Genomic DNA, 26,777 nt, shown 5'->3' with positions numbered 1-26,777 from the left:
CCTTTGTGGTTACCTTATTATTTAACTCTATTTTTCAAAATTTAAACCTGACTTTTATTTCTTTGTATTGCCTCATCTTACTCTCCATATGGAAGATCTATGACTACATTTCATAATCCCCTTTTATTGTTTTAATGTTGTCTTCTTTTACATAATAACATCACTGATACCCTGTTTTGAGCTTTTTTTTTTTTTTTAGTCTTGCTTTGTTTTTTTGATTACCCTGTCTGGGTTGACTTCTGGTTGCTCTGCCCAGTGTTCTAGTCTTGGGTTGATACCTGATACTATTGATTTTCTAACCAAAGAACTCCCTTAAGTATTTCTTGTAGTTTTGGTTTGATTTTTATGAATTCCCTAAACTTCTGTTTCTGGAAATGTCCTAATTTCACCTTCATATTTAAGAGACAGTTTTGCTGGATATATGATTCTTGGCTGGCAATTTTTTTTCCTTAAGTTTTTTTTTTAAATAAGTCATCCCATTGCCTTCTTGCCTGCATGGTTTCTGCCAAGTAGTCCGAGCTTATTCTTATTGGCTGTCTTTTGTAGGTGACTTTTCCTTTACCCCTAAAATCCAAAAATCCAAACCCATTGCCGTCGAGTTGATTCCGACTCATAGCGACCCTATAGGGCAGAGTAGAACTTCCCCATTGAGTTTCCAAGGAGCGCCTGGTGGATTTGAATTGTCAACCTTTAGGTTAGCAGCCATACCACTTAACCACTGCTGCTCTTAAAATTCTCTTTTTATCTTCGGTTTTGGCAAATTTGTTTATGTCTTGGTAACATTCTTTTATCATCTACCTTATGTGGAGTTCGACAAGCATCTTGGGTAGATATCTTCTCATCTTTCACCATATCAGGGAAGTTTTTGCCAACAAATCTTCAGCAATTCTCTCTGAATTTTCTGTTATCCCACCCTGTTCTGGTACTCCAATCACTCGTAGGTTATTTCTCTTGATAGAGTCCCACATGATTCTTAAGGTTTCTTCATTTTTTTTTAATTATTTTATCTGATTTTTCTTCAAATATATTAGTGCCAAGTTATTTATCTTCAAGTTCAGAAATTCTGCCTTCTACTTGCTCAATTCTGCTCCTCTGACTTCCTGCTGAGTTGTCTACTTCTGTAATTTTGTTGTTAATCTTCTGAATTTCTGATTGCTATGGATTTTTCCAGCTTATTAATTTTTTCATTATGTTCCTGAATAATCTTTTTAATTTCTTCAGTTGCTTTACCTGTGTGTTCCTTGGCTTATTCTGCATATTGCCTCATTTCCTTCCTGATGCCTTGAAGGGTTCTATATATTAATCCTTTGAATTCTGCCTCTGCTAATTCCAGGAATGCACTTTCATCTAGAAGATTCCTGGATTCTTTGTTTTGAGAGCCTGTTGAGGTGATCATGGCCTGTTTCTTTATGTGACTTGATATTGACTGTTGTCTCTGAGCCATCTATAAGTTATTGTATTAGTTTATTTTATGTTTGCTTACTGTGTCATAGCTTCTTGCTTTGTTTTGTTTTGATATGCCTAAATGGGTTACTTGAGTGAGCTAGCTTGATTATTTTCATCTTTGGAGCTCTTTCGTCCTGTCCCCAGATGGCTAGAGCTGTTATCATGTATATCAGTCTAGGAGTCCATTCACTTTTCTTGTATGAATTCAGCTCAGGTGTGCAGGTAGCTGATCATCAAGTGTGTGGTACAGGCTCTGTCCTACAGTCTTAGAGGGGTAGGGGTGATTGGGTAGGTACCAGTATCTGGTGGCAGCAAGGGGTCACACTCTGAACAAGACAGGGGCCTGAGAGTTGTCCCCATGTATCTCTGAGGAAAGCGTGTCCCTAATCCCTAGAGCGTACAGTTGGGTGGATTCTGCAGACAGACCATGGACAGCCAATGTTTTTGGTTGTAAGGACTGGGAGGTAGCAGTTATCCTTGGACCCCTGTTGCAGGTGGCTGAGTGACCTGAGTCCTTAGGCCCCTGATGTGGGTAGGTGAGGACCCTGTTTGATAGGCAAAGCAATGTCAAACTTCAAACACCCAGCTCTCTGCCACACAGCTGAAAAGGTTCTAGTGTGCCAACAAGGGCCTATTCTGAAATAGGCCCACACAGGCTTATGCAGAAAGGTACTGAAAGTCAATGGACCGTTTATGCCTGGACAGGAGCCGCTTCTGTCCTGAGCTCCCCCGTTTAGTGGAGATGGCAAGTTATGTTTTCCCCCAGTTGCAAATTTATTCCTTCTCCAAGGCCTGGAGAATGACTCTAGGTGTTCACCCAGGCCTATCTCAGGCCCAGGAGAATCAACAGTCGCTGAAGCCAGCTTGGGGGCGGGGAGGGGAGGGGCAGTAAAATATACACAAGTACTTAGATTTTGCCGAGAGCACCGTTCTTCTCTGGTTCTGGAGGTGTGAGTGGGCTGTGTGGCTGGCTGCTTCTCCCTGAGGAAACTGTGGCCGAATGCTAGTACCAGCCCGCCACTGCCGCTCCAGGAATGGTGCCTGAGGGCTCCCCCTGATTGAAGTCTGGTAACTCCTCTCCACATCTGAACCGTGTCTTCTTCTCCTTGCCCCTCAGTTCGTTTTCTAAGCTTGCCTTTGATGCTCAGGGCTCCTGGCTTGTGATAAATATACTCGTTTCACTTGTTTTTTCTGGGTCTTTGTTGTAAAGAGGGCTCGCCAGAAGCATCTGTCTATTCTGCCATCTTCTCTATTGGCTAGAATTTTGTTGAGAATTTTTGCATGTGTATTCATGAGAGATATTGGTCTGTAATTTTCTTTTTTTGTGGTGTCTTTGCCTGATTTTGGTATCAGGGTTATGCTGGCTTCATAGAATGATTTCAGAAGTATCGCTTTCTTTTCTATGTTCTGAAATAGTTTGAGTAGTACTGGTGTAAGCTCTTCTCTGAATGTTTGGTAGAATTCTCCAGTGAAGCCAGGGCTTTTTTTTTGTTGGGAGTTTTCTCGTTACCTTTTCAGTCTCTTCTCTTTTTATGGGTCTGTTCAGATTTCCAACATCATTTTGTGTTACTTTGAGTAGTTAGTGTGTACCTAGAAATTTGACATATCCTCTGGTTTTCAGATTTGTTGGAGTATGGTTTTTCATAATACTCTGTTATGATACTTTTTATTTCAGTTGGATCTGTTGTAATGTCCCCCATTTCATTTCTTATTTGGGTTATTTGCATCCTCTCGTGTTTTTCTTTTGTCATTTTGGCCAGTGGCTTGTTGATTTTGTTGATTACTTCAAAGAACCAACTTTTGGTTTTGGTGATTCTTTGTATTGTTTTTCTATTCTCTAATTCATTTATTTCTGCTCTGATCTTTATTATTTCCTTTCTTCTGGTGGCTGTGGGCTTCTTTTGCTGTTCTCTTTCTATTTGTTCAAGTTGTATAGCTAATGTTTTGATTTTGTCCCTTCTTTTTTTGCTGTGTGCAGTTGTTGCTATAACTTGACATCTGAGCACTGCCTTTGCTGTGTTCCAAAGGTTGTGGTATTATGTGTTTTCATTCTAGTTAGATTCTAGGAATTTTTTGATTCCATCTCTGATTTCTTCTCTTATCCAGTGGTTTTTAAGCAGGGTGTTATTCCGTTTTCATGTAATTGATTTGTTTTCCTTGCACCTCCTGTTGTTAATTTCTACTTTGATGGTGTTGTGGTCAGGGAAGATACTTTGTATTATCTCAGTGTTTTGGATTTTGTTGAGGGTTGTTTTGTGGTCTAAGATGTGGTCTATTCTGGAGAACATTCCACGTGCATTGGAAAAGAATGTGTACTTTGTGGCCGTTGGTGGAGTGGTCTGTATATGTCTATGAGGTCAAGTTGGCTGATTGTGCCCTTTAGCTCTTCTGTATCTTTGTTGAATTTCTTTCTAGATGTTCTGTCCTTTACCGAGAGTGGTGTGTTGAAGTCTCCTACTATTATTGTGAAAGTGTCAATTTCTCTTTTCAGTGCTGTTAGAGTTTGCTTCATGTATTTTGCGGCCCTGTCATTGGGTGTGTAGGTGTGCATTATGGTTAAGTCTTCATTATGGATCATCCCTTTAAACATTATATAGTGCCCTTGTTTGTCTTTTGTGGTAGATTTTGTTTCAAAGTCTATTTTATCTGAGATTAGTATTGCCACTTCTGCTATTTTTTGGTAGTTATTTCCTCGATATATTATTTTCCATTCTTTGAATTTTAATAAATTTACATCTTTGTTTTTAAGGTGTGTCTCTTGTAGACGGTGTATTGATGGATCCTGTTTGTTTATCCATTCTGTCACTCTCTGTCTCTTTATGGGTGCATTTAGGCCATTTACATTCAGTGTAATTATTGATAGGTGTCAGTTTATTCCTGTCATTTTGTAATGGTTTTTTGTGTGTGTGTGTGTGCTGACATTTTCTTTGTTCCTCTTACTCTCCTGTGCTGAATTCCTTTTGTTTGTGGATTTCTTTTTTGTTTCTTTTGTTTTTATTGAGATTTTATGTTTTTCTTCTTGATTTTGATGAGTAGGTTTGTTAACTTTCTTTGTGGTTACCTTGACATTTACCCTTACTTTTCTAGGTTTGAAATAGCCTGTTATTACCTAGTATCACCTTGCCTTCCTCTCCATTAGAAAGTTCTATACCTATACCGTTTATTCCCTCTTTTATTGTTCTGACGTTGCTGTCATTTACAGATTAACCTCTCTGGTTCCATGTTGTAATTCTTTTGGTTTTGGGTAGTTCTTGAGAGTTCATTTCCTAGGTTGGTATATGGTTGGTACAGTCTTGCGTCCTATATTCAGGCTGTGGTCTGATGCTATCTGTTCTTAGACCAAAGGGCTCCCTTTAATAATTCTTGTACTTTGGTTTGGCTTTTACATATTCCCTTAATTTCTGTTTATCTGGAAATGTCCTAATTTCACCATCATATTTGATTGAGACTTTTGCAGGATATATTATCCTTGATTGGCGATTTTTTTCTTTCAAGGCTTTATGTATGTCATCCCATTGCCTTCTTGCCTGCATAGTTTCTGCCAAATAACCAGAGCTTAGTCTTACTGTTTCTTCTCTGGATGTGACTTTTCCTTCTTCTCAAACTACTCTCAGGATTTTCCTTGTCTTTGGTTTTAGCGAGTATGATTATGATATGCCTTGGTGATTTTCTTTTGGGGTCTATATTGGCTTGAATTGACCTGAGGCTCCTGTGCTGAGATGCTTCCAGACCAAGGGAAGTCTGATGCATCACAAGGACCTTCCTCCAGAGCCGGCAGAAAGGAAAAGCTTTCCCTTGGAGCTGATGTCCTGAATTTGGACTTGTAACCTACTAGGTAGTGAGAAAATAAACTTCCGTTTGCTAAAGCCACTAGATGACTAAGACAAAATTTGGTACCAACAGTGGGGTGCTGCTCTAACAGATACCTAAAGGGAAACAGTTTTGAAACTGTGAATAGATAGAGAAGCAGCAGCAGTAGAAGACTGGCAGCAGCCAGAGGATGGCAGCAGCAGAGGACCGGTGGCAACACGGAACCTGCAGTGGCAGAGAAGCGGCAGCAGCAGAAGCAGACCAGCACAAGATGACACTGGAGCCAACCCATGGAGCAAGAGCTGAGTGCCTGTGTGTAGGAGGCTTCCTGTTGGAGTAGGGTGCCTCCGGGCACTTACCAGTAGAGGTAGGCTTGCCAACCCACAGAACAAGAGAGCTGAGTGCCTTCTGGCTGAAGTTTACTGGTGGAGATTTACTGGCTTTTGGAACGCTTGCCCCTTCAGGGCAGATGCTGGCATGAGGTCTGAGTTGCCGAGAGGCCAAGAAACCAGGAAGCAGAAGCTGGAGAGACAAGAAACACAAGAAGCCGAGCTGCCTCAGTCTCAAAAGATATGGCCACGACCTCTGGGGTTTCAAGGGTGGAGCCATGGTCTCTGGTGTTTCTAAGCGCTGAGTTGCCATTCAGATGGATTAGGAGAATGGTGTGCTTAAAGCTGAGGGAGCAGAGTTGCTGTTCCAGTGGGCCTGGAAGGTAGAACTGGAGCCCAGGACCGAGGGACCTCCACTCTGTATCCGGAGAGTGTGGCCAATACCCAGAGTCTAGAGGGCAGGGCCATTGTGAAAATTGTCTCAGGGAACAGAGGATAATTTTCAGAGCCTTGAGGGCTAATGTAATGTGTTCTGCTGACTTGCTTGGTGCCTGTTATTCCTTCTTTCCCTCCATTTTCTCCCATTTGTAACGGAAATGCCTAGCTTGTACCTGTTCTGCCATCGTACCTTTGGAAGCAGGTAACTTGCATTCTAGATTTCACAGATGCGGAGGAATTTTTGGATTTTGGGCTTGGACTTGTTTTAAGACTTTTGCTATAATATGATGGGTGAATATGTTTTACATGTGGCAAGGACATAAATTTTGGGGGGCCAAAGGGTGGAATGTCATGGATTGAATTGTGTCCCCCCAAATATCTGTCAATTTAGTTGGGCTTTGATTCTTAATATTGTGTGATTGTCCACGATTTTATGTGATTTTCCTATATGTTGTAAATCCTATCCCTGTGATGTAATAAGATGGATTAGTGGCAGTTATATTGATAAGGTCTACAAGATTAGATAGTGTTTTAAGCCAATCTCTTTTGAGGTATAAAAGACAGAAGTGAGCAGAGAGATACAGGGACCTCATACCACCAAAAAGCAGTGCCAGGAACAGAGTGCATCCTTTGGACCTGAGGTTCTTGCGTTGAGATGCTCCCAGACTGAGGGAAGACTGATGACAAGGACCTTCCTCCAGAGCCGACGGAGAAAGAAAGCCATGCCCTGGAGCTGATGCCCTGAATTTGGACTTGCAACCTAGTAGACAGTGAGAGAATAAACTTCTCTTTGTTAAGGCCATCCACTTGTGGTAGTTCTGTTCTAACATCACTAGATGACTAAGACATGGTCTATCCTATATGAGGTTCATTCAGTGTCTTGGATAGTCAGCTTTTTACCTTTCATGATATTAGGGAAGTTTTCTGTCAGGAAGCCTTCAGTGATCCTCTATGTGTTTTCCATATTCTCCCCCTGTTCTAGAACTCTGATCACTCACACATTTTTGCTTTTCATTGTATCCCACATAATTCTCAGGGTTTCTTCATTTTTGCCTGTTCTTTTTTCTGATTTTTCCTCTGTGTTGTATCCACATGTTTGTCTTCAATTTTGCTGATCTTGTCTCCCATCATTTCAGACTTGCTCCTCAGCCCTTCTGTGACACTGTCCATTTCTGAAATCTTGTTTATCTTCTGGATTTCTAATTGTTGTTTTTGTATGATTTCTAGCTGTGAATTTATTTTGGTATTTTGTTCCTGGTTTGTTTTCCTGAATTCTTCCATTTTCCTGTCTGCATTTTACATGAATTTGTCTGCCTTTTTCCTGAATTTGTCTATTTTTTCCTCATTTTTGTCTTCATTTTGTTTCAAGTCTTGGATAGCTCTAAATATTAGAGATTTGAATTCCCTAACAGGTAGTTCTAGTGCCTTTTCATCTACTGGGAAGTCATCTGGTGTTTTATTCTGGTTGCCTACTGGAGCCACCCTGCCCTTTTTTTTTTTTTTTTTATGTTTTGATATTGTATGTTGTCTTTGGGACATTCGGTAGTTATTTTCTTCATTTATTGATTGTATATCTGTTTGTTTTGTCTTGCTTTTTTGTTCTATTTGTGTTTGAGCAGGGCCGCGGTGCACTTTGTTTACTCATCACTGGTCACAATACTTTTCACCTCCTTGTCCAATGGGCAGGGCCAGTTGCTCAGCTATGGTGCAGCAGAGCAGGTCTAGTTGAAATGGAGGGACTGGCATGGGTTGTTTGTGGCACATACTAGGGCCAACAGGTGGCTTGGGAATCAGTGCTGGGCAGGTTCCGGTAGGCTGTGCCTGTGCAGGTGCTCTGTCTCCTGGTGGGAACTTCGTGAAGCAGCTTTGCAGTACTCACTGCCCACTGACCTCCGATGTGGGTGGGGTGAACCCAAGTGGCACGGATGCTGCAGTTCTTGGCCTGCCGAGCCACCACTGCCAACCAGGAAGTGCCGAGGTAGAGAAGTGGGGAGAGTATGTGGGGTGGGAAAGCGTGTATCACTGGTAAATGGGTACTCTGTCTTCATGAGTTTTTATGATATTGGTCTTATACAATATTTATCCTTTTGTGATTGACTTATTTCTCTCAGAATAATGCCCTCCAGATTCATCCATGTTGTGAGATGTTTCACAGATTCATCATTGTTCTTTATCACTGTGTAGTACTCCACTTTGTGTGTGTACCATAGTTTGTTTATCCATTCAGTTTTTGATGGGCATCTAGTTTGTTTCCATCTGCTTGCTGCAGTGAGCATAGGTATGCTTATGTCTATTATGTGACAGCTCTTATTTCTCTAGGATATATTCCTAGGAGTGGAATTGCTGAATCATACAGTGTTCTTATTCCTGGTTTTCTAAGGAAGCGCCATATTGTTTTCCAAAATGGTTGTACCATGTTGCATTTCCCAGCAGTGCATAAAAGTTCCAGTCTCCCCAGAGCCTCTCCAGCATTTGTTATTTTCTGTTTTTTGATTCATGCCAGTAATGCCAGGGGCAACATGCTATCTCATTGTGGTTTTGATTTTCATTTCTCTAATGGCTAGTGATCACAAACATTTCCTCGTGTGTCTGTTAGCCATTTGAATGTCTTCTTTGGTGATGTGTCTGTTCATTTCCTTCGCCCAATTTTTAATTGCATTGTTTGTCTTTTTGTTGTAGAGGTGTTGGGTTTTCCTACAGATTCTTAGAGATTAAACCTTTGTCAGATTTGTCATAGCTGAAAATTTTTTCCCAGTCTGTAGGTTCTCTTTTTAATCTTTTAGTGAAGTCTTTTGCTGAGCGTAGGTGTTTAATATTATAAGATTCCAGTTATCTAGCTTATCTTCTGGAGTTTGTATGTTGTTAGTTATGGTTTGTATCCTGTTCAGGCCGTCTATTAGGGCCTCTAGTGTTGATCCTATTTTTTCTTCTTTGATCTTCATAGTTTTGGGTTTTATATTCAGGGATTTGATACATTTTGATTTAGTTTTTGGGTATCATGTGAGGTATGGCTCCTATTTCATTTTTTTACAGATGAACATCCAGTTTTGCCAGCACCATTTGTTAAAAAGACCTGATTTTCCCCACTTGGTGGACTTTGAGCCCGTGTTGAAGATCAGATGACTGTAGGTGGATGGCTTTACATTTGGGTTCTCAATTCTGTTCCATTGGTCAATATGTCTGTCATTGTACCAGTACCAGGCAGTTTTGACTACCATAGCTGTATAGTAGGTTCTGAGGTCAGGTAGTGTGAGCCTTCCTGCTTTATTCTTCTTCAATAGTGCTTTACTTATCTGAGGTCTCTTCCCTTTCCATATAAAGTTAATAATAAGTTATTCCATCTCTTTAAAGAATATTGTTGGTATTTGGGTCAGGATTGCATTGTATTTGTAAATCACTTTAGGTACAATTGTCATTTTCACAATGTTGAGTCTACCTAGCCATGAGCATAGTATATTTTTCCATTTATGTAGATCTCTTTTGGTTTCTTAAAGTAGTGTTTTGTAGTTTTCTTTGTATAGGTCCTTTACATCCCTGGTTAGATTTACTCCTAAGTGTTTTTTTTTTAGGGACTATTATGTATGGTATTGTTTTCATGATTTCCTTTTCATTGTTCTCTATATAGGTGCATAGGAATCCAACTGATTTGTGTATGTTTATCTTGTATCCTGCTAATTTACTGAATCTTTCTATTAGTTCCAGTAGTTTTTTCCTGGACTCTTGGTTTTTCTATGTATGGTATCATAAATCATCCACAAATAGGGACAGTTTAACTTCTTCATTACCAGTTTGGATGCCCTTTCTTTTTTCTTGCCTTATTGCTCTAGCTAGAACTTCCAGCACAATGTTAAATAGAAGCGGTGATAAAGAGTATCCTTGTCTTGTTCCTTTCTCAAGGGGAATGTTTTCAGCCTTTCTCCATTAAGAATAATGTTGGCTGTTGGTTTTGTGTAGATGCCCTTTATTATGTTGAGAAATTTCCCTTCTATACCTATTTTGGAAACCCTGGTGGCATAGTGGTTAAGAGTTCAGCTGCTAACCAAAAGATCGGCAGTTCAAATCTACCAGGTGCTACTTGGAAACTCTATGTGGCAGTTCTGCTCTGTCCTATAGGGTCACTATGAGTCAGAATTGACTCAATGGCAATGGGTTTGGTTTGGTTTTTACCTATTTTATTGAGAGTTTTTACCAGGAATGGGTGTTGGACTTTGCTGAATGCCTTTTCTGCATCAATTGAGATGATCATGTGACTCTTTTATTTACGTAGTGGATTATATTGATTGATTTTCCAGTGATGAACCATCCTTGCACACCTGGTATGAATCCCACTGGGCTGTGGTGTATTATTTTTTTTATATGATGCTGAGATCTGTTGGCTAGAATTTTGTTGAGAATTTTTGCCTATATATTCATGAGAGATAGTAGTCTGTAATTTTCTTTTTTTGTGGTGTCTTTAAAAAACCTGGTTTTAATATCAGGATTATGCTGGCTTCATAGAATGAATTTGGAAATATCACTTCTTCTTAAGGTTTTGAAATAGTTCAAGTAGTGCTGTTGTAAGCTCTTCTTTGAATGTTTGGTAGAACTCTCCAATGAAGCTGTCTGGGCCAGGGCTTTTTTTTGTTGGGAGTTTTTTTTTTTCTTTTTCAAGCTTTTCTCTTATATAGGTCTGTTCAGATTTTCACCATCATTTTGTTATTTTGGTTAGGTAGTGCGTTACTAGAAATTCATCCATTTCCTCTAGGTTTTTTAATAATGTTAGAGTATAGTTTTTCATAGAACTCTGTTATGATTCTTTTTCTTTCAGTTTGGTCTGTTGTAATGTCCCCATTTCATCTCTTATTTGGGTTATTTGCGTCCTTTCGTGTTTTTCTTTTGTCAGTTTGGCTAATGGTTTGTCAATTTTGTTGATTCCTTCAAAGAACCAACTTTTGGTTTTGTTGATTCTTTCTATTGTTTTTCTATTCTCTGTTTCATTTATTTTTGCTCTGATTTTTATTATTTCCTTTCTTCTGGTGATGGTGGTCTTCTTTGCTGTTCTCTTTCTGTTTGTTCAAGTTGTGTAGTAATGTTTTGATTTTGTTCCTTCTTTTTTTTTGTAGAGCGCATAAATTGCTATAAATTGGCTTCTGAGCACTGCCTTTACCATGGCCCAAAGATTTTGGTATGATGTGTTTTCATTCTCATTTGATTCTAGGAACTTTTTATTTAGTCTTAGATTTCTTCTATTACTCTGGTTTTTAAAGCAGGGTGTTATTCAGTTTCCATGTAATTAATTTGTTTTCCTTGCTCCTCCTGTTGTTAATTTCTCCTTTGATGGTGTTGTGATCAGAGAAAATGCTTTGTATTATCTCAGTGTTTTGGATTTTGTTGAGGGTTACTTTGTGGCTAAGATGTGGTTTATTCTGGAGAACGTTCCAGGTGTGTTGGAAAAGAATGTGTACTTTGTAGTTGTTGGATAGAGTGTTCTGTATATATCTATGAGGTCAAGTTGGCTGATTGTGCCCTTTAGCTCTTCTGTATCTTTGTTGAGTTTCTTTCTAGATGTTCTGGCTTTTACCAAGAGTCGTATGCTAAAGTCTTCTACTATTCTTGTGGAACTGTCAGTGGGACACAGCCCATCCAGAAGGACTAGATAAGGCTCATGTAGCTAAGTGGGTGGGTGAAAGGAAAGGAAGGAAGGGAGAGAGAGATATGAAACTAGATTAAAAAACAAAACGAGAGATAAAGGCACATGCGGCTAGGTGGTCGGGAGAAATGAATGGAAGGAATGTAGAGAGAGACAAGAAACCGAGGGAAAAAAAAAAGATGCCAGGTGGTTGGGAGGAAGGAAAGGAAGGAAGGTAGAGAGAGACAAGAAACCAAGAAAAAAAATGAAGATAAAGTAACACTCCCAAGGGAATGTACTGGAAGTGGGTCCCCAGCTGAGCGGCGCTGCACAGCCCATCAAGAATGAGTGGAGATGACACATGGTGCTAGGTGTTCAGGAGAAGAGTAAGGAAAGACTGTAGAGAGGGGAAAAAAAAACAAGGAAAAAAAAAAAGAAAAGAAAAATGCCCCGATGGAGCCCACTGGAAGTGAGTCCCCAGTTGAGTGGTGCTGCACAGCCTGTCAAGAAGGAGCAGAGATGGCACACAGCACCAGCTGCTCAGGAGAAGGGTAAGGAAGGAAAGTAAAGAGAGACAAGACACTGAGAAAAGAACAGAGAAAGAAAAAAAGGGTACTGAGAAAGCCCACTTTTGTGGTGGCGCAGACCAGGGATGTGGCTCCCCAGCTGTGTGACCCTGCACAGCCTGTCTGGAAGGAGCAGAGATGGCACACAGTGCCAGGTGTTCAGGAGAAAAGAAGGGAAGGATGATAGAGAGGGACAAGAAATCAAAAAAAGGAAAAAAAAGAAGTCCCCAAGGGAGCCCACTGGCTTGGTGGCACAGACACGGCAAGCAGCACTGCACAGCCCATCCAGAAGGGGTGGAGATTGCACACAGTGCCAGGTATTCAGGAGACAGGAAAAGAAGGAAAGTAGAGAGAGAGATGAGAAACTGAGAAATGAAGAAAAGCAAAAAGTAAAATAGAAAAAAAATGCCCTCAGGGATCCCACAGGCATGGCGATGCATACTGGGGAAGTGGTTCTCTAGTTGAGCTGTGCTTCACAGCCTGTCAAGAGGGAGCAGAGATGGCACACAGAGCCAGGTGCTCAAGACAAAGGAAGGGGAAGTGGAGAGAGAAAGAAAAGAAATCAAAAGAAGCCAAAAAAAGCAACAACGGCAACAAAAAATGGCACTGACAGAGCCAGCTGGTGTGGGCCAGGCAAATCCAAGTCACAAGGAGCCTACGTCTCCCATTTAAGTGACCATGGCCCAACAGGAAACAGCAGAGGCTGAGCAGGGCAAGAAGGGTAAGGGGTGGGAATATGTGTATAGCTGGTTACTGGGTGCTCTGTCTCTTGCTGGGAGCTCCGTGAAGCTGCCTTCTTGTACTCCCTGCCTGCCGTTCTCGGTGGCTGAGAAGTCCAAGATTGCGATTCTGTGTCTCATTAGCTGATAGGGGACCTCCACCCTGTATCTCTCCTTGCTCTTTGTTCTCTGTCAGTTTCTTGTTCCATTTGGTGCTTGGTTGAGTTCTTTTTCTCTTCATTTGATGCCTAGGATTCCAGGATTGCCATTTGTCTCTGTTTTACTTAGTTTTTTGGGTCCTTGCTGTAGAGGCACGGCATGTTGCTTCTGTCTGTAGTGCCATGTTGGCTCCTCCTCCTCCTTCCTGTTATTTTTCTATAACTTAAAAAAATGTTTAGCCCTCAAATGATAAACATATTTTAGTTAACTACTGTGTATTATGCTTATTGAACTAGTGTCTGTGGTGCTGGGCATATCGTAGTGAAGAGAGTCGACTATAAGGCCCCAGATCTCTTGGCACATACAATCTGTAATGTATAATCACATTAATGCCTCCCACAATACAAGCAAAAAATGGGAGTGTACTAAATCAGCATCAACATAGTAACTAACGTTTCTTAAGTCTTTATTATGTGCCAAATACTGTTGTAATCACTTTATATGGGTTGTCTCATTTGATACTTACGACAGCCCTGTCATGGGAGGACTATTATCCCCATTTCACGGTTGAGGAAGCTGAAACACCATGTCGAAGGACACACAATAGGAAACAACAACAACAAAAAAAAACCCAAAAGAGCTGGGATTCTAACCCAGGCGACTCAACTCAGAACTGCTGCTTCTTAACCCTTTCACTGTCCTGGTAGACGTTCCCTTTCCCCTGCCAAGGTTCTGTTCAACAATCTTGCCAAATCTATTATTCTATGAAACATATTCTGTAAAACGTAATGTATGAAACAAAAAGGCCACTTCGCATCCACAACGGCTATCATATAGTCCATGCCATGCAGGAGAGAATTTAAGCATTTGTATAGACCTCCCCTCACTGTCGTAAAGTCAACTCCGACTCATAGCGACTCTATAAGACAGAGTAGAGCTGCCCCATAGGATTACAAAGCTGTAAATCTTTATGGAAGCAGACTACCACATCTTCCTACCATGTATAGTCTCACATGCTGTTATTTTAAATACGTTTCTAACAAACTTGTATGTCTGATTCCATAGCCCACAACAGCCTGGAAGGATCATGCCAGGGACTGGGTAAAAGATATAAGAAAAGAATTCCTATGAAGCAGGCAAAATTATAACCAAAAACAAAAAAAGTGAAAGTTTACCAATGAAGGAGAAAAAATAAACCAACTAGGATTAAAACAAACAAATAAAAAGATAGCATTTATTTCCTTGGAAGGACACAAAATTCATTTTTATAAAAATTTTCTTGATTTTTTTAAGAATAAGTGAAATAACATTGTTTTTTCTACATAAGGATTATTAGAAGATACATATTTGGAAATACATGACAAAATAAATATAAAAGTAAATTTTAATCATATGGAAATTTCACCATATGTAGAATAATTTTATGTTTATCTTTTAACTACTGTGTCCCCAGCATCTAATACAATGCCTGGTATATAGACAATTGTTGACTGAATGGTAAATGAATGCTATATAAATGAGCATACTGTATATGTTATTTTAAGGAAAGTAAATGACTTTTTAAAAATATGTGATATAAGATGCTGTATTGAAGTAAAATGTGCGCAGGATTTAGAATGGAAAAAATCAAACTTCTCCTTTCAACTCTGCAACTGAACAACTTTGCCCTGAGCAACTTTGTCCTTTACTTAGTCATGTATTCTAACAAAGGAGTTGGAATGTGGATTTCTAAGTGCTCTTCCAGTTTTAAATTACATAACTATTTACTAGGAAAATCATTCTTTTACATGGATAGAATGTTCAAATATGTGCTTCATTGTTGTAAAATATTTGGCCAGCATTTTTGTTTGTTTAATACTTCCTTGATGGATCATGGAGCCCTGATAGCACAGTAATTAAGTGCTGGCTGCTAAAACCACAGTGTCGGTGATTTGAATGCACAGCTGCTCTGTGGGGGAAAGATGTGGCAGTCTGCTTCTGTAAAGATTTCAGCCTTGGAAATCCTATGGGGCATTTATACCCTGTCCTAAAGGGACACTATGAGTTGGAATCTACTTAATAGCAGTGGGTTTTTTTTTGTTTTTTGATGGGTCATGAGTTATGACTTCCTAAGATAATTGTAGGATAAAATAGGTTAAAAAGAAATAAAAGTAGAAGAAATTCGGCACTTAAAAAAAACACACATAGAATATATTAACCCCAAAGATAGTTTAGTAGACATTTGTGAGCTTAGTTTTTTCTTTCATCTCATTAAATTTCTTTTGTTGGGGAGATACTAAATTTTTGAAGCATACATTATACTACTTATATTTTGTTCTTAATTCTCAGTTACTATGGATTTTCAAAGAGGAATCAGAAGTTTCAGAGAGGTGGAGTTCTATGGGACCCTATAGATTGTTCTCCCTATAAAATGTTATTTTATTAATTGTTGCCTTTAATTTCCCCTCCAACAACCATCGGTGGCAGTGCTGTAATAATCCACTCCTTGAGAAAGTGTCAGGGAAAAAACAAAAATTGCAAGTCAACGTACTGCAATGGACACTTTACCATAATTTTTAATATTTCTCTAAAGTTGATAGCAAAATTTAATACAGGTGTTTACCTGTTTACAAAATAAGGAAAATTAATGGGAAAATATTTTTGGGAACTTCAAAGTCTTCAAAAATGTCTCACTATATTTTATTCTAATTACAAAAATTTATCATAGTACTAATATACTTACTGCTCTTTTAAAGTCTCAGAAGGAAACTCACCCACCAAACCCAATGCCATGGAGTCTATTCAGACTCACAGCAACCATGTAGGGCAGAGTAGAACTGTCCCATAGTAGCTGCGTTTATGACTATAACTAAATGCCAACTTAATCTTTAGCAAAAATCCCATCTTGATTAATGTTATCGCCTGTCCCTGTTCTTAAAGTCAGAAGACCACTAAAGGAAAATGTAAATATATAGAGGCCTCTTTGCTTCCAAAAGGAGCCCTGGGGGTGCAGTGGTTAAAGTGCTCAGCTGCTAACCAGAATGTCCCTATGGGTCATAATCAACTCAGCGGCAACAGTTTTTTTGTTTTGTTTTGTTTTGTTCTATCTGAGTTTGTATGGAACGAGGAGGGCCAAAGCTTGGGCCTTGGGAGTGTGTGTGTATGAAAGCTCAGAAAAAGGAAAGAGGTCAAAGAAATGACTTTTTTATAATTAAAAAAAGTAAAAATTTGAAAGAAAACAAAAGCATTGAGGCCTCAGACTTAAACAGAAAAACAGGGAACAGAGAAATTCTGGTTCAGAAATAGGAAAGGAATGCAACCTGCACACCAATCAGCATTTCCGCTTTCCATGTCACGTAAAACAGAGATGGGGTAGATTACAGACTTGCCAAAGCTCTCTAATATACTTCACATTTCAAAACCTGGACTCTAAAAGATGTCGTTTTATTACTCTAAACTTAAGTACTAACGTGAACTAAACCAAACCAAAGCCCTTGCTGTCGAATCGATTTTGACTCATAGCGACTCTAAGAGTGCCTTCTTGGCCTGGATTGAAGACTGGATAAGACTCAGAAATGAGCACAATAATTTTATACAAATAAAAGATTCAGACAGTTAAGAATAATCTGAATTCTTCAATCATTTTCTGATAAATTTATAGTGCTGCCTTTTCCTCCATAAGACTCTTTTAAGATATACCCAAAACCAAACCCACTGCCACTGAGTCAATTCTGACTCATTGTAGCCCTGTAGGACAGAGTAGAACTGCTCCATAGAGTTTCCAAGCCTGTAAATCTTAACAGAAGTAGACTGCCACATCTTTCTCTGCAGGGCGGCTGGTGGGTTCAAACCGCTGACCTTTCAGTCAGCAGCCGGTGGTTAACCACTGTGCCACCAGGGCTCCTCTTAAGGTATACAGTAAAGGGTAAATTTCAGATCAGCCATTCAGAATACAGATTTTGAATTCAGATTGATAACTACTTTATATTAGACTTCGGTGATGTGCTTTAAAGTAAATACTTCCATTTGCTTCACACACATTATAAAAGGAATTACTCATAATATATTTTAGTTTATGATTTATCGAGTGTTTTTTCATGATGTAGACTTGGCTTTTGTTGATTGAAAAAGCACTAATATTTTTATCATGGACAAAGACAGAAACAGCATTCATTTATATTTATGTTTTTAATTTTAGAAACAAAAACCAAGAAATGTCTCATTCCACAAGCAAAGGACTGATACTTGGCATCACAGTGGGAACTGCTGGAATCACCTTGCTTCTTTTTTGTTACTACAAGGTCCGTAAACCCAGGATAGCAATGAATTTACCTAAACTTCTTTCTCTGGGTAGTACATCTGATTCAGTGACTTTACAAGATAAAATATATAATGACCAAGGAACAGCAGTGGTCTTCCAAGGAAGGCAACTTCAGATACTGGAGAAGTTAAGTGAGGTACTAACAAATATGGAAGAACTCAAAGAGGAAATCGGATTTCTTAAAGAAGCTGTTTCAAGGCTGGAAGAATGTGTACAAGGTGAACTTGGGGGGAAGGTGACAGTTCATAGGGTAAGTCCTCAGCACAGAGCTAGAAGAAGAAGGCTCGCCACAGTTCAAAGTTCAGCAACAAGTAATAGTTCAGAGGACGCAGAAAGTGAAGGAGGGTAAGTTGCCTTAAGATGTTTCCCATGTGGAACTGATTATTGATTACAGTTATTGCTGTTAATATAGTATTGCTATTATTTAGGTATTTCCACCAAGTATTTCAGGTCATGTATTCTGCTATGAACAAGACATAAAAAGGAGTGATTATTTTGGCTTAGATTATAATTAAAACCATATTCAGTAGTGGTCAGCGTTTAAGATAGTTTAGACCTCATTGATAAAAGCAAGGTAAATAACGTAAGTAGTAGCAGGTGGCGTCATGTGAGTGTTGAGGAAGACAGTAATTTGCTAAAATATGTAGCCTATTTTTATGTGTGGCCATTGTGTGACTCCTTATATAGGAGCTTTCCAGACCAGCACTGTCTAATAGAGCTTTCTATGATGGCAGAAAGGTCCATCTCTGTGATGTTCAGTATGGTTGCCACTAGCCACCTGTGTCTAGTGCAGATGAGGGACTGAATATTTTATTTTAATTAAATTTAAATAGCTACATAGGCTAATGTCCACTAAATTGGACATGCAGGCCTAAATAGACTAGAGAATATATAAGTAATTCAGTGTCATTCACGTGTGGAGTAATCCGTTGAAGTCTAACACCAAGAGCTTAAATGATACTCTTTCATGAAAAAAAACAAGTGATTTATGAATGAAGTAATTGTACTTGATTGTTGTTAGTAAACGAAGGAGCACTAGTGGCATTTTGAATCTGGAGATTTGCTTCTGTACAGGTTACAGCCAAGAAAACCCTATGGGGCAGTTCTACTCTGTAACGCACAGCGTCTCCATGAGTCAGGGGCTGACTTAAAAGCAGCTAACAACAAGAAGTGACTGTGATATAGCTTGAAATTCTTGAGAGTAAATGTGTTTCAAAGTTAGACAAGTCTGTTAGGATTGTATAGTAACCATATGGGCCTCTTTTCTTTTTTTTCTTGACCTAGGTATTTTCATATTGATGTAAGGTTGATATGATACCCTCTGGTGGTATCGACAAAACACTGTACTGCTTATTTGAAAGTAAAAAATCCCAAATCTCCCTCCAAGAGAACACAAGCATAATACAAGGCATAGTACCTAGTACCTTAAAAAAATGTGAACGTAATTTATAAATGATAGAGGATGGTGATAGAAGGGAGACTTCAGACAAATACAGGCTTTTGAGGTTTTGTTTAAAACATTTCCTTAATTTTATTTTCATGAGCCAAAATATAGACCTTGCTTTTTGCTCATTTACATTTTTTATTATTACCATTACTACTTTTGTCAAGTCAGTTTTAGTGTTGAATTTTAGTTTTTCAAGACTTTGAGATAAATACAGATTCAGATATTCATTACGTGATGATTTTGTATTCCTAACGTTGTAGTAGTCCAGATTTGCAAAACAAAAAAATTGTTTCAGATCTTTTTTTTTTTTCAAATAATACATTGCACATATAATTGGATTCCTCTTTGTACTCCTTTCTCTCAGAAGTAGCCATTATCCTGAAGTTGGTGTACATTCTTCCCTTGGAAGTTTTGAGGTTTTTCCTACTGGTGCATTTTCATATAAACAATACATAAATGGCCTTTTGTTCTTAAAATTTACATAAATGGCATTATATAGTGCATGGCATTTGCAACTTGTTTTTTGCAGTAAACTTTTTTTTGAGATTTCTTCCATATTTATACATGTAAACATATTTCATTCTTTTCATTTGCTATACTGTATTTGATTTGAACTAAACTAACTCCGTTTAGTTCTTTATTGCTGGGCGTTTAAATTACTTTTTTGTTCTTATAAACAACTCTTTATTGAACATTGTGATGTGTAAGGTCGTGTGTCAACTTGGCTGGGCCGTGATTCTCAGTGGTTTGGCAGTTATGATGTAGTCTGGCAGTCGTATAATGATGTGCTCATCTCCATGATGAGATATGATATGATGTGATCACCTCCATGAGGGAATCTGCATGAGTAGTCAGTCAGTTGAAAGGGAGTTTCCTTGGGTGTATAGACTGCATCCGATACAGGTAGACTTTCTGGCAAGGCTCATGAGCTTTGCTCTCACTAAGATCCTACAGCTGGCTCCTGCTCATCTGACCTCCAGTTCTTGGGACTTGAGCTAAGAGCTTACCTGCCATCTTGCCTGCCAATCTTAGGATTCATTGGTCTTTGCAGCCTATGAGCAAGAGCCTACTGTCTGACTTGCCATTCTTGGGTTCATCAGCCCCTGCAGCTACATGAATCAGGAGAAGCCTCCAGCCCGTCCCACAGACTTGGGACATTCCAGCCCCTACAACCACATAAGCTATTTCCTCAATATAAATCTTTCTCTATATGTATATTTATACACTTTACTGGTTTTGCTTCTATAAAGAACCCAGCCTAAGACAAATATCTTTCTTCATAATTCCTTAAATACATGTGTAAGAATTTCTTGAAGCTCTATAAGTGAAATTGCTGAGTTATAGACTCAATGAATGTATTATTATTATGTATTGCTAAATTATTCTTCAGAGGGTTTGTACCAGTTCACCTGTAAGCAGTGTATAAGATTTCTAATTTCCCTATACAATTTATTATATTGTTAGGCTTTTTAATATTAGCCAACCTGATGGAGATAAAGTGGTAACTCATCATTATTTTGATTTGCATTTTTCTGAACACTAATACTGGGCATCTTTTCAATGTTTATTTGCCATTAGGCTTGTGAATTTCCTTAAAAATGAAAAATAAATAAAAAGGAAAGGCATTACTAACAGCTGAGACCCCCGTTATTCATTCCATGGGAATTTCTACTCTGTGCCAGGCACCATCTGGGTTATGGAGATACAACAGAGAACCAAACAGTCTCACAAGGCAAACAAATTAGAATGTAACCACGCGTTAAAGAGAGATGCCCTTCAGTCTAGGTTTTAACCAGGGCCCAAAAGGCCAAGAACAAAGCCAACAGTGCCAAGTACCCTTGCATCCTAAAGCCAGGTGCCAGACCCACCTGGGCAGGGCTCTCTGAGAGATGGAAGCCGCTGTCAGCATGAGCAGTCATGCCCTGCAGCCTATGAAAGGAGGTGGCTTGTAAGGCTGAGACATACATTTCTCTGGGGGAAGTTTATATGCTGGACATCCACCAGTGTGTGTATGGTGCTGAAGCTGTGGGAGTAGATGAGATTGCTCAGGCAGTACGTGTGGCATGGGAAAAGAGGAGAGTATGAAGTTCAGAGCCTTTTGGAACCAGTACTGAAGGAGTGGGCAGAGGTGGACAAACCTGCAAAAGAGAACTGATGACTGGTCAAGGGAGTGGAAAAGAACCAATGGAGAAAGACATCATAGAAACCCAGGGAGATCAGAATTTCGAGAACAGTGTGGAAGACCACAGGTTTTGGAATCATTCTGACCCAAGTATGAATTCTGGCTCAGCTTCTAACTAGTTGTGTCCCTTCAATTCTCTGAACATGAATTTATTCATCTTAAAATGTGGCTCATAATACACGTCTCATGTTGCAGTAAGTCTTAAATTGGATGATACAATGCTTTGCGTTGTGTCAAATTTATAGTAAATTCTTAAAAAGAATGAGGGGGGAAAAAATCCCAGTTCTGTGACTGCACGGATGTTACAGAAGGAAATAGTTGTCAAGTCCATCAATATTTCTTTCCCAGATCCTGTCCTAAATGTTTGATGTGTATTTTCTCATTTAATCCACACAATAACTCTCTAGGGTAGATAATACTATTATCCTCATTTTAGAGATCGGGAAATGAAGTCTAGGAAAGTTTAGGGAGCTCACTAGTAAGGGACAGAGTCTGTATACTTAGGCACTGTATTACACTGCCTCTTTCTTCCTCATCCTCATGTAAGATGTCAGAGACTGCTCTAAAAGCATTGTCCTGGAAGATAAAGGGAAGAGGGATAAGGCCATACTGTATTTGAAATACCTGCTGAATTCAGACTACCCCTCAAGGTGAGTACCTGTCATGGAGTGAATTATGTTCCCCCCAAGAATGTGTGTATTAACTTGGTTAGGCCATGATCCCCAGTATTCTGCGGTTGCCTTCTATTTTGTGATCATAACTTTACGTTAAAGAGGATTAGGGTAGGGATTGTAACACCACCCTTACTTAGATCACCTGCTTGATCCAGTGTAAAGGGAGTTTCCCTAGGATGTGGCCTGCACCACAACTGTGAGGAATGAATTTGTGAAGTGAGCTCCAGTATCCTCGAAAACTGCTGTGACTGCTATTTTATGCAAATCAGATTTGACAGTGGGAACTGCCCTAACTGAATTAAGACACCTAACTACAATGAGGCTGATTGGGCCCTGTGGTTGTAGGGGCCAAGTGGCTGCACTCAATCGGCAGAGACAAGGTGGGCATGGTTACAGTAATGGACAGCGGAGTCAAAGCAGTAATCAGAGTAGTCTGAGTTGTATAGACTTATGGCATTGGCTACTTAGTCATGCTGTCCCTAGGAGTGAAATAGATAGGAAGTCTGCTAAATATTGACTTGATCTGTACAAATGGATGCATTCTAGGACAGGTGAACAGCAGTCTAACTAAAATCGCCAGGATAGAGAGTCATGGTCCCTCAATCAATTCCACATTTGAGTGAGTTTAATGACCCACAATCCCTTGAATGAAGGGGAGACTGGGTCCCCTTGAGGAAGGACTCCAATACACTGCCCAAAATTTTTACTGTTAATCTTGCTCCTAGCCTTCCCCCGAGGGATCTACAACCTTTTAGGAGAGTGACTGTTCATTGGGGAAAAGGAAATAATCAGATATTTGGGGGATTCTGAACTGACACTAATTCCAGGAAACCCAAAATGTCACTGTGGCCCACCAGTCAGAATGGAGCTATATGGAGGTCAGGTTATTAACGGAGTCTTAGCTCACATCAGTGGCACTGTAGGTCCAGTGGGTACCTGAACGCATCCTGTAGTACTTTCCCCAGTTCTAGAATGCATAATTGGAGTAGATATACTCATCATTTAGCAGAACCCCCACACTGGATCCCTGACAAATGGAGTAATGTCTATTATGGTAGGAAAAAGCCAAGTAGAAGCCATTAGAATTGCCCCTGCCTAGGAAAACAATAAACCAAAAGAAATACCGAGTTCCTGGAGGAACTGCAGAGATTAATGTCACCATCAAGGACTTGAAGGATGCAGGGGTGGCGATTCCCACCACATCCCCATTCAACTCGCCTATGTGGCCTGTGCAAAAAATAGATGGATCTTGGAGAATGAAAGTGAATTATCAAAAACTTAACCAGGTGGTGACTCCAATTGCAGCTGCTGTTCTAGATGTAGTCTCATTACTTGAGCAAATCAGTACGTCTCCTGGTACCTGGTATGCAGCTATTAATCTGGCTAATGCCTTTTTCTCTATCTTGTTTCATAGGACCATCAGAAGTAGTTTGCCTTTATCTGGCAAGGCCAGCAATACACCTTCACTTGCCTACCTAAGAGCTATATCAGTTCTCCAGTCCTATGTCATAATTGGCGTAGTGGTTAAGTGCTACGGCTGCCAACCAAGAGGTCGGCAGTTCAAATCTGCCAGGCGCTCCTTGGAAACTCTATGGGGCAGTTCTACTCTGTCCTATAGGGTCGCTATGAGTTGGAACTGACTCGATGGCTGTGGGTTTTGGTATGTCATAATTTAGTCCACAGGGACCTTGATCGCCTTTCCCTTCCACAAGACATCACACTGGTCCATTACGTTGATGACATTATGCTGATTGGACCTAGTGAGGAAGAAGTGTCAATGACTCTGGGCTTATTGGTACAACATTTTCGTGCTAGAGGATAGGAATTTAATCCCACAAAAATTCAGGCACCTCAGTGAAATCTCTAGGGGTCCAGTGGTGTGGGGCGTGTCAAGATATTCCTTCCAAAGTGAAGGAGAAGTTATTGCATCTGGCTTCTCCCACAACTAAAAAGGAGACACAACACCTAGTGGGCCTCTTTGGGTTTTGGAGGCAGCATATTCCTCATTTGAGTTTGTGCTACTCCGACCTATTTATCAAGTTACTCAAAAAAGCTGCTAGTTTTGAGTGGGACTCAGAACAGGAGAAGGTTCTGCAACAGGTTCAGGCTGCCTTGCAAGCTGTTCTACTACTTGGGCCATAGGATCCAGCTGATCCAATGGTACTTGAAATGTCCGTGGCAGATAAGAGATACTCCTTGGAGTCTTTGTCAGGCCCCTATTGGTGAATCACAGCACAGACCCTTAGGATTTTGGAGCAAAGCCCTGCCATCCTCTGCAAATAACTACTCTCCTTTTGAGAAACAGCTTTTGGCTTGTTACTGGACCTTAGTAGAGACTGAATGCCTAACCATGGGACACCAAGTCACCAGGTGGCCCAAGCTTCCCATCATGAACTAGGTGTTGTCAGACCCACAGAGTCATAAAGTTGGATGTGCACAGCAGCACTCCATCATTAAATGGAAGTGGTATATAGGAGATCAGGCCCAAGCAGGACCTGAGGGCACAAGTAAGTTACAAGAGGAAGTGGCCCAAATGCCCATGGTCTCCACTCCTGTCTCATTACCTTCTGTCTCCCATTCTGCACCTATGGCCTCATGGGGAGTTCCTTACGATCAGTTGACTGAAGAAGAGAAAACTCGTGCCTGGTTTACAGATGGTTCTGCGCCATATGCAACTTGAAAGTGGACAGTGGCAGCACTTTCTGGGTCCCTTTCTGGGACCTCCCTGAAGGACAGTGGTGAAGGAAAATGCTCCCAATGGGCATAACTTCGAGCAGTGCACCTGGTTGTTCACCTCACTTGGAAGGAGAAATGGCCAGATGTGCGACTATATACTGATTCATGGGCTGTGGCCAATGGTTTGGCTGGATAGTCAGAGACCTAGAAGGGACATGATTGGAAAATTGGAGACAAGGATTTAGTGGGGAAGAGGTATGTAAATATGCCTTTCTGAATGGGCCAAAGAAAGGAAGATATTTGTGTCTCATGTGAATGCTAACCAAAGGGTGACCTCAGCAGAGGAGGATTTTAAGTCAAGTGGATAGGATGACTTGTTCTGTGGAAACCACTTATCCTCTTTCCCCAGCTACTCCCATCATTACTCAATGGGCTCATGAACAAAGCGGCCATGGGGCAGGGATTGAGGTTATGCATGGGCCCAGCAATACGGACTTTCACTCACCAAGGCCAAGTTGGCAACAGCCACTGCTGAGTGCCCAGTCTACCAGCAGCAGAGACCATCACCGAGTCCCCGATATGGCACCATCCTTTGAGGTGATCAGCCAGCAACCCGATGGCAAGTTGATTACATTGGACCACTTTTAACACAGAAAGGGCAGTGTTTTGTTCTTACTGGAACAGACACTTACTCTGGATGTGGATTTGTCTTCCCTATATGCAATGCTTCTGCCAAAACTACCATCCATGGACTTACAGAATGCCTTATCCACCATCGTGGTATCCCATACAGCATTGCCTTAGACCAAGGGACTCACCAGCGGGCCCGTGCCACACTGGCCATACCATGTTCCCCATCATCCTGAAGCAGCTGGCTTGATAGAAAGATGGAATGGCCTCCTAAAGATACAATTATGGCACCAGCTAGATGGCAATACCTCACAGGTTGGGGCAGTGTTCTCCAGGAGGCTGTATGTGTTCTAAACCAGTGTCCAGTGTATGGTGCTGTATTTCCCATAGCTAGGATTCATGGGTCCATGAATCAATGGGTAGAAGTGGGAGTGGCACCACTCACTATTACCCCTGGTGATCCACCTACAAGTTTTTGCTTCCTGTCCCTGCAACCTTATGCTCTGCGGGTCTAGAGGTCTTAGTTCCAGAGGGAGAAATGAAGTGGTTAAGAGCTTGGCTGATAACCAAAAGTTTGGAGTTCGAATCTACCTGTTGCTCCTTGGAAACCCTATAGGGCAGTTCTACTCTGTCCTGAGGTCACTATCAGTTGGAATCCACTTGATAGCAAAGGTTTTGAATGTGGTGAGGTAATTCACTCAGGGTGGCTAAATACGTAAGTGCACATTTCTCTATAACTGAATTCAAAGTAGCTCACGAGTTACTTTGACTAACATGGAAAAGCTTGAATTTGCCAATTCAAGTTAACTCAGTCAATTGCAGTTGAGAGCTAATCTCCTCATATTAAAGACATTTGGGTATCTCCCTTTTCCTCCTTCTTCTGAGATGTAACCTAGGTTTCTGAAGGACTTTTCATTGAGGCTCAGGAGGGGGGATGTTTAGTCCTGGCATCAATCACTGTGCTCACTGGACTCCAGCTCAGATGGAAAGCTGTGTGGGGTACTTTGGAAAACTCTTCTAACGTTGACTTTGGGGGTTAGACCCAGATGTTCTAGAACAGAGCTACTCAAAATGTGGTCTTTGGACCAGCAGCATCAATATCCCACTTAGCCCAGAGCCTTGTTGGAAACGCACATTCTTGGACCCCATCTCACACGAAGTGAATCAGAATCTTGGCATTTTAGCAAGCCCTCCAGGTGTCTCTGATGCACCTTAAAGTTTGAGAAACTGTGTTCTAGAAGATTTCTTAACATTTATCTAAGATATCATGATGAAATTGTATTTTTAATGTGTGGTTACAGTTGGGTTATGGTTACAGATATACCAGATGCTCATGAGGAACAGCGAGGTATAATGATTGAGCATTGGTTTTGGTGGGAATAGAGGAACCGTAGTATGAGAGGAGTCCCTGGGTGGCATAAATGGTTAAGCACTTGACTACTAACTGCAGGGTTGGCAATTCAAATCCACCCAAAGATGCCTTGGAAGAAAGACCTGGTTATTTACTTCTGAAAGATCACAGCCATTCAAAACCCTATAAAGTAGATTTCTGCTCTGGAACACGTCACCATGAGTTGGAATCAGCTCAACAAGGGAAGGAGGAGGTATAGGCGGCCATAGGACGTGAAGAAAGCAGAGGTACCTGGAGTCAAGGAATTGATAGAATAAAGAGAGTTGGGAATGGGTTGAAGGAGGAGCATTTTTTAGATGCTTGTTATTATGAGGGGTTACTGCCTTCTTTTGGGCTAAGTCTAATTTTAGTCCCCTTAAGAATAAGCATTGAAGGGGCAATT

At 40.4% G+C, this 26,777-nt stretch overlaps 1 protein-coding gene across 1 annotated transcript in view; it reads left to right on the top strand.

Annotated features, from left to right (window-relative positions):
• RMDN2 (regulator of microtubule dynamics 2) overlaps positions 1–26,777 on the top strand; it is a 117,722-nt gene that overhangs the window by 6,762 nt on the left and 84,183 nt on the right. The window contains exon 2 of the mRNA XM_049870451.1: positions 17,253–17,720. Coding sequence (XP_049726408.1) covers positions 17,269–17,720 — 452 coding nt within the window. The 5' untranslated portion in view covers positions 17,253–17,268. The remainder of the gene's footprint in view (positions 1–17,252; positions 17,721–26,777) is intronic.

This window comes from Elephas maximus, chromosome 26, assembly GCF_024166365.1.
Source record: "Elephas maximus indicus isolate mEleMax1 chromosome 26, mEleMax1 primary haplotype, whole genome shotgun sequence".
Lineage (NCBI taxonomy): Eukaryota > Metazoa > Chordata > Mammalia > Proboscidea > Elephantidae > Elephas > Elephas maximus.
The sequence above is the reverse complement of the archived record's forward strand: the minus strand, read 5'-3'. Positions and strand labels throughout refer to the sequence as shown.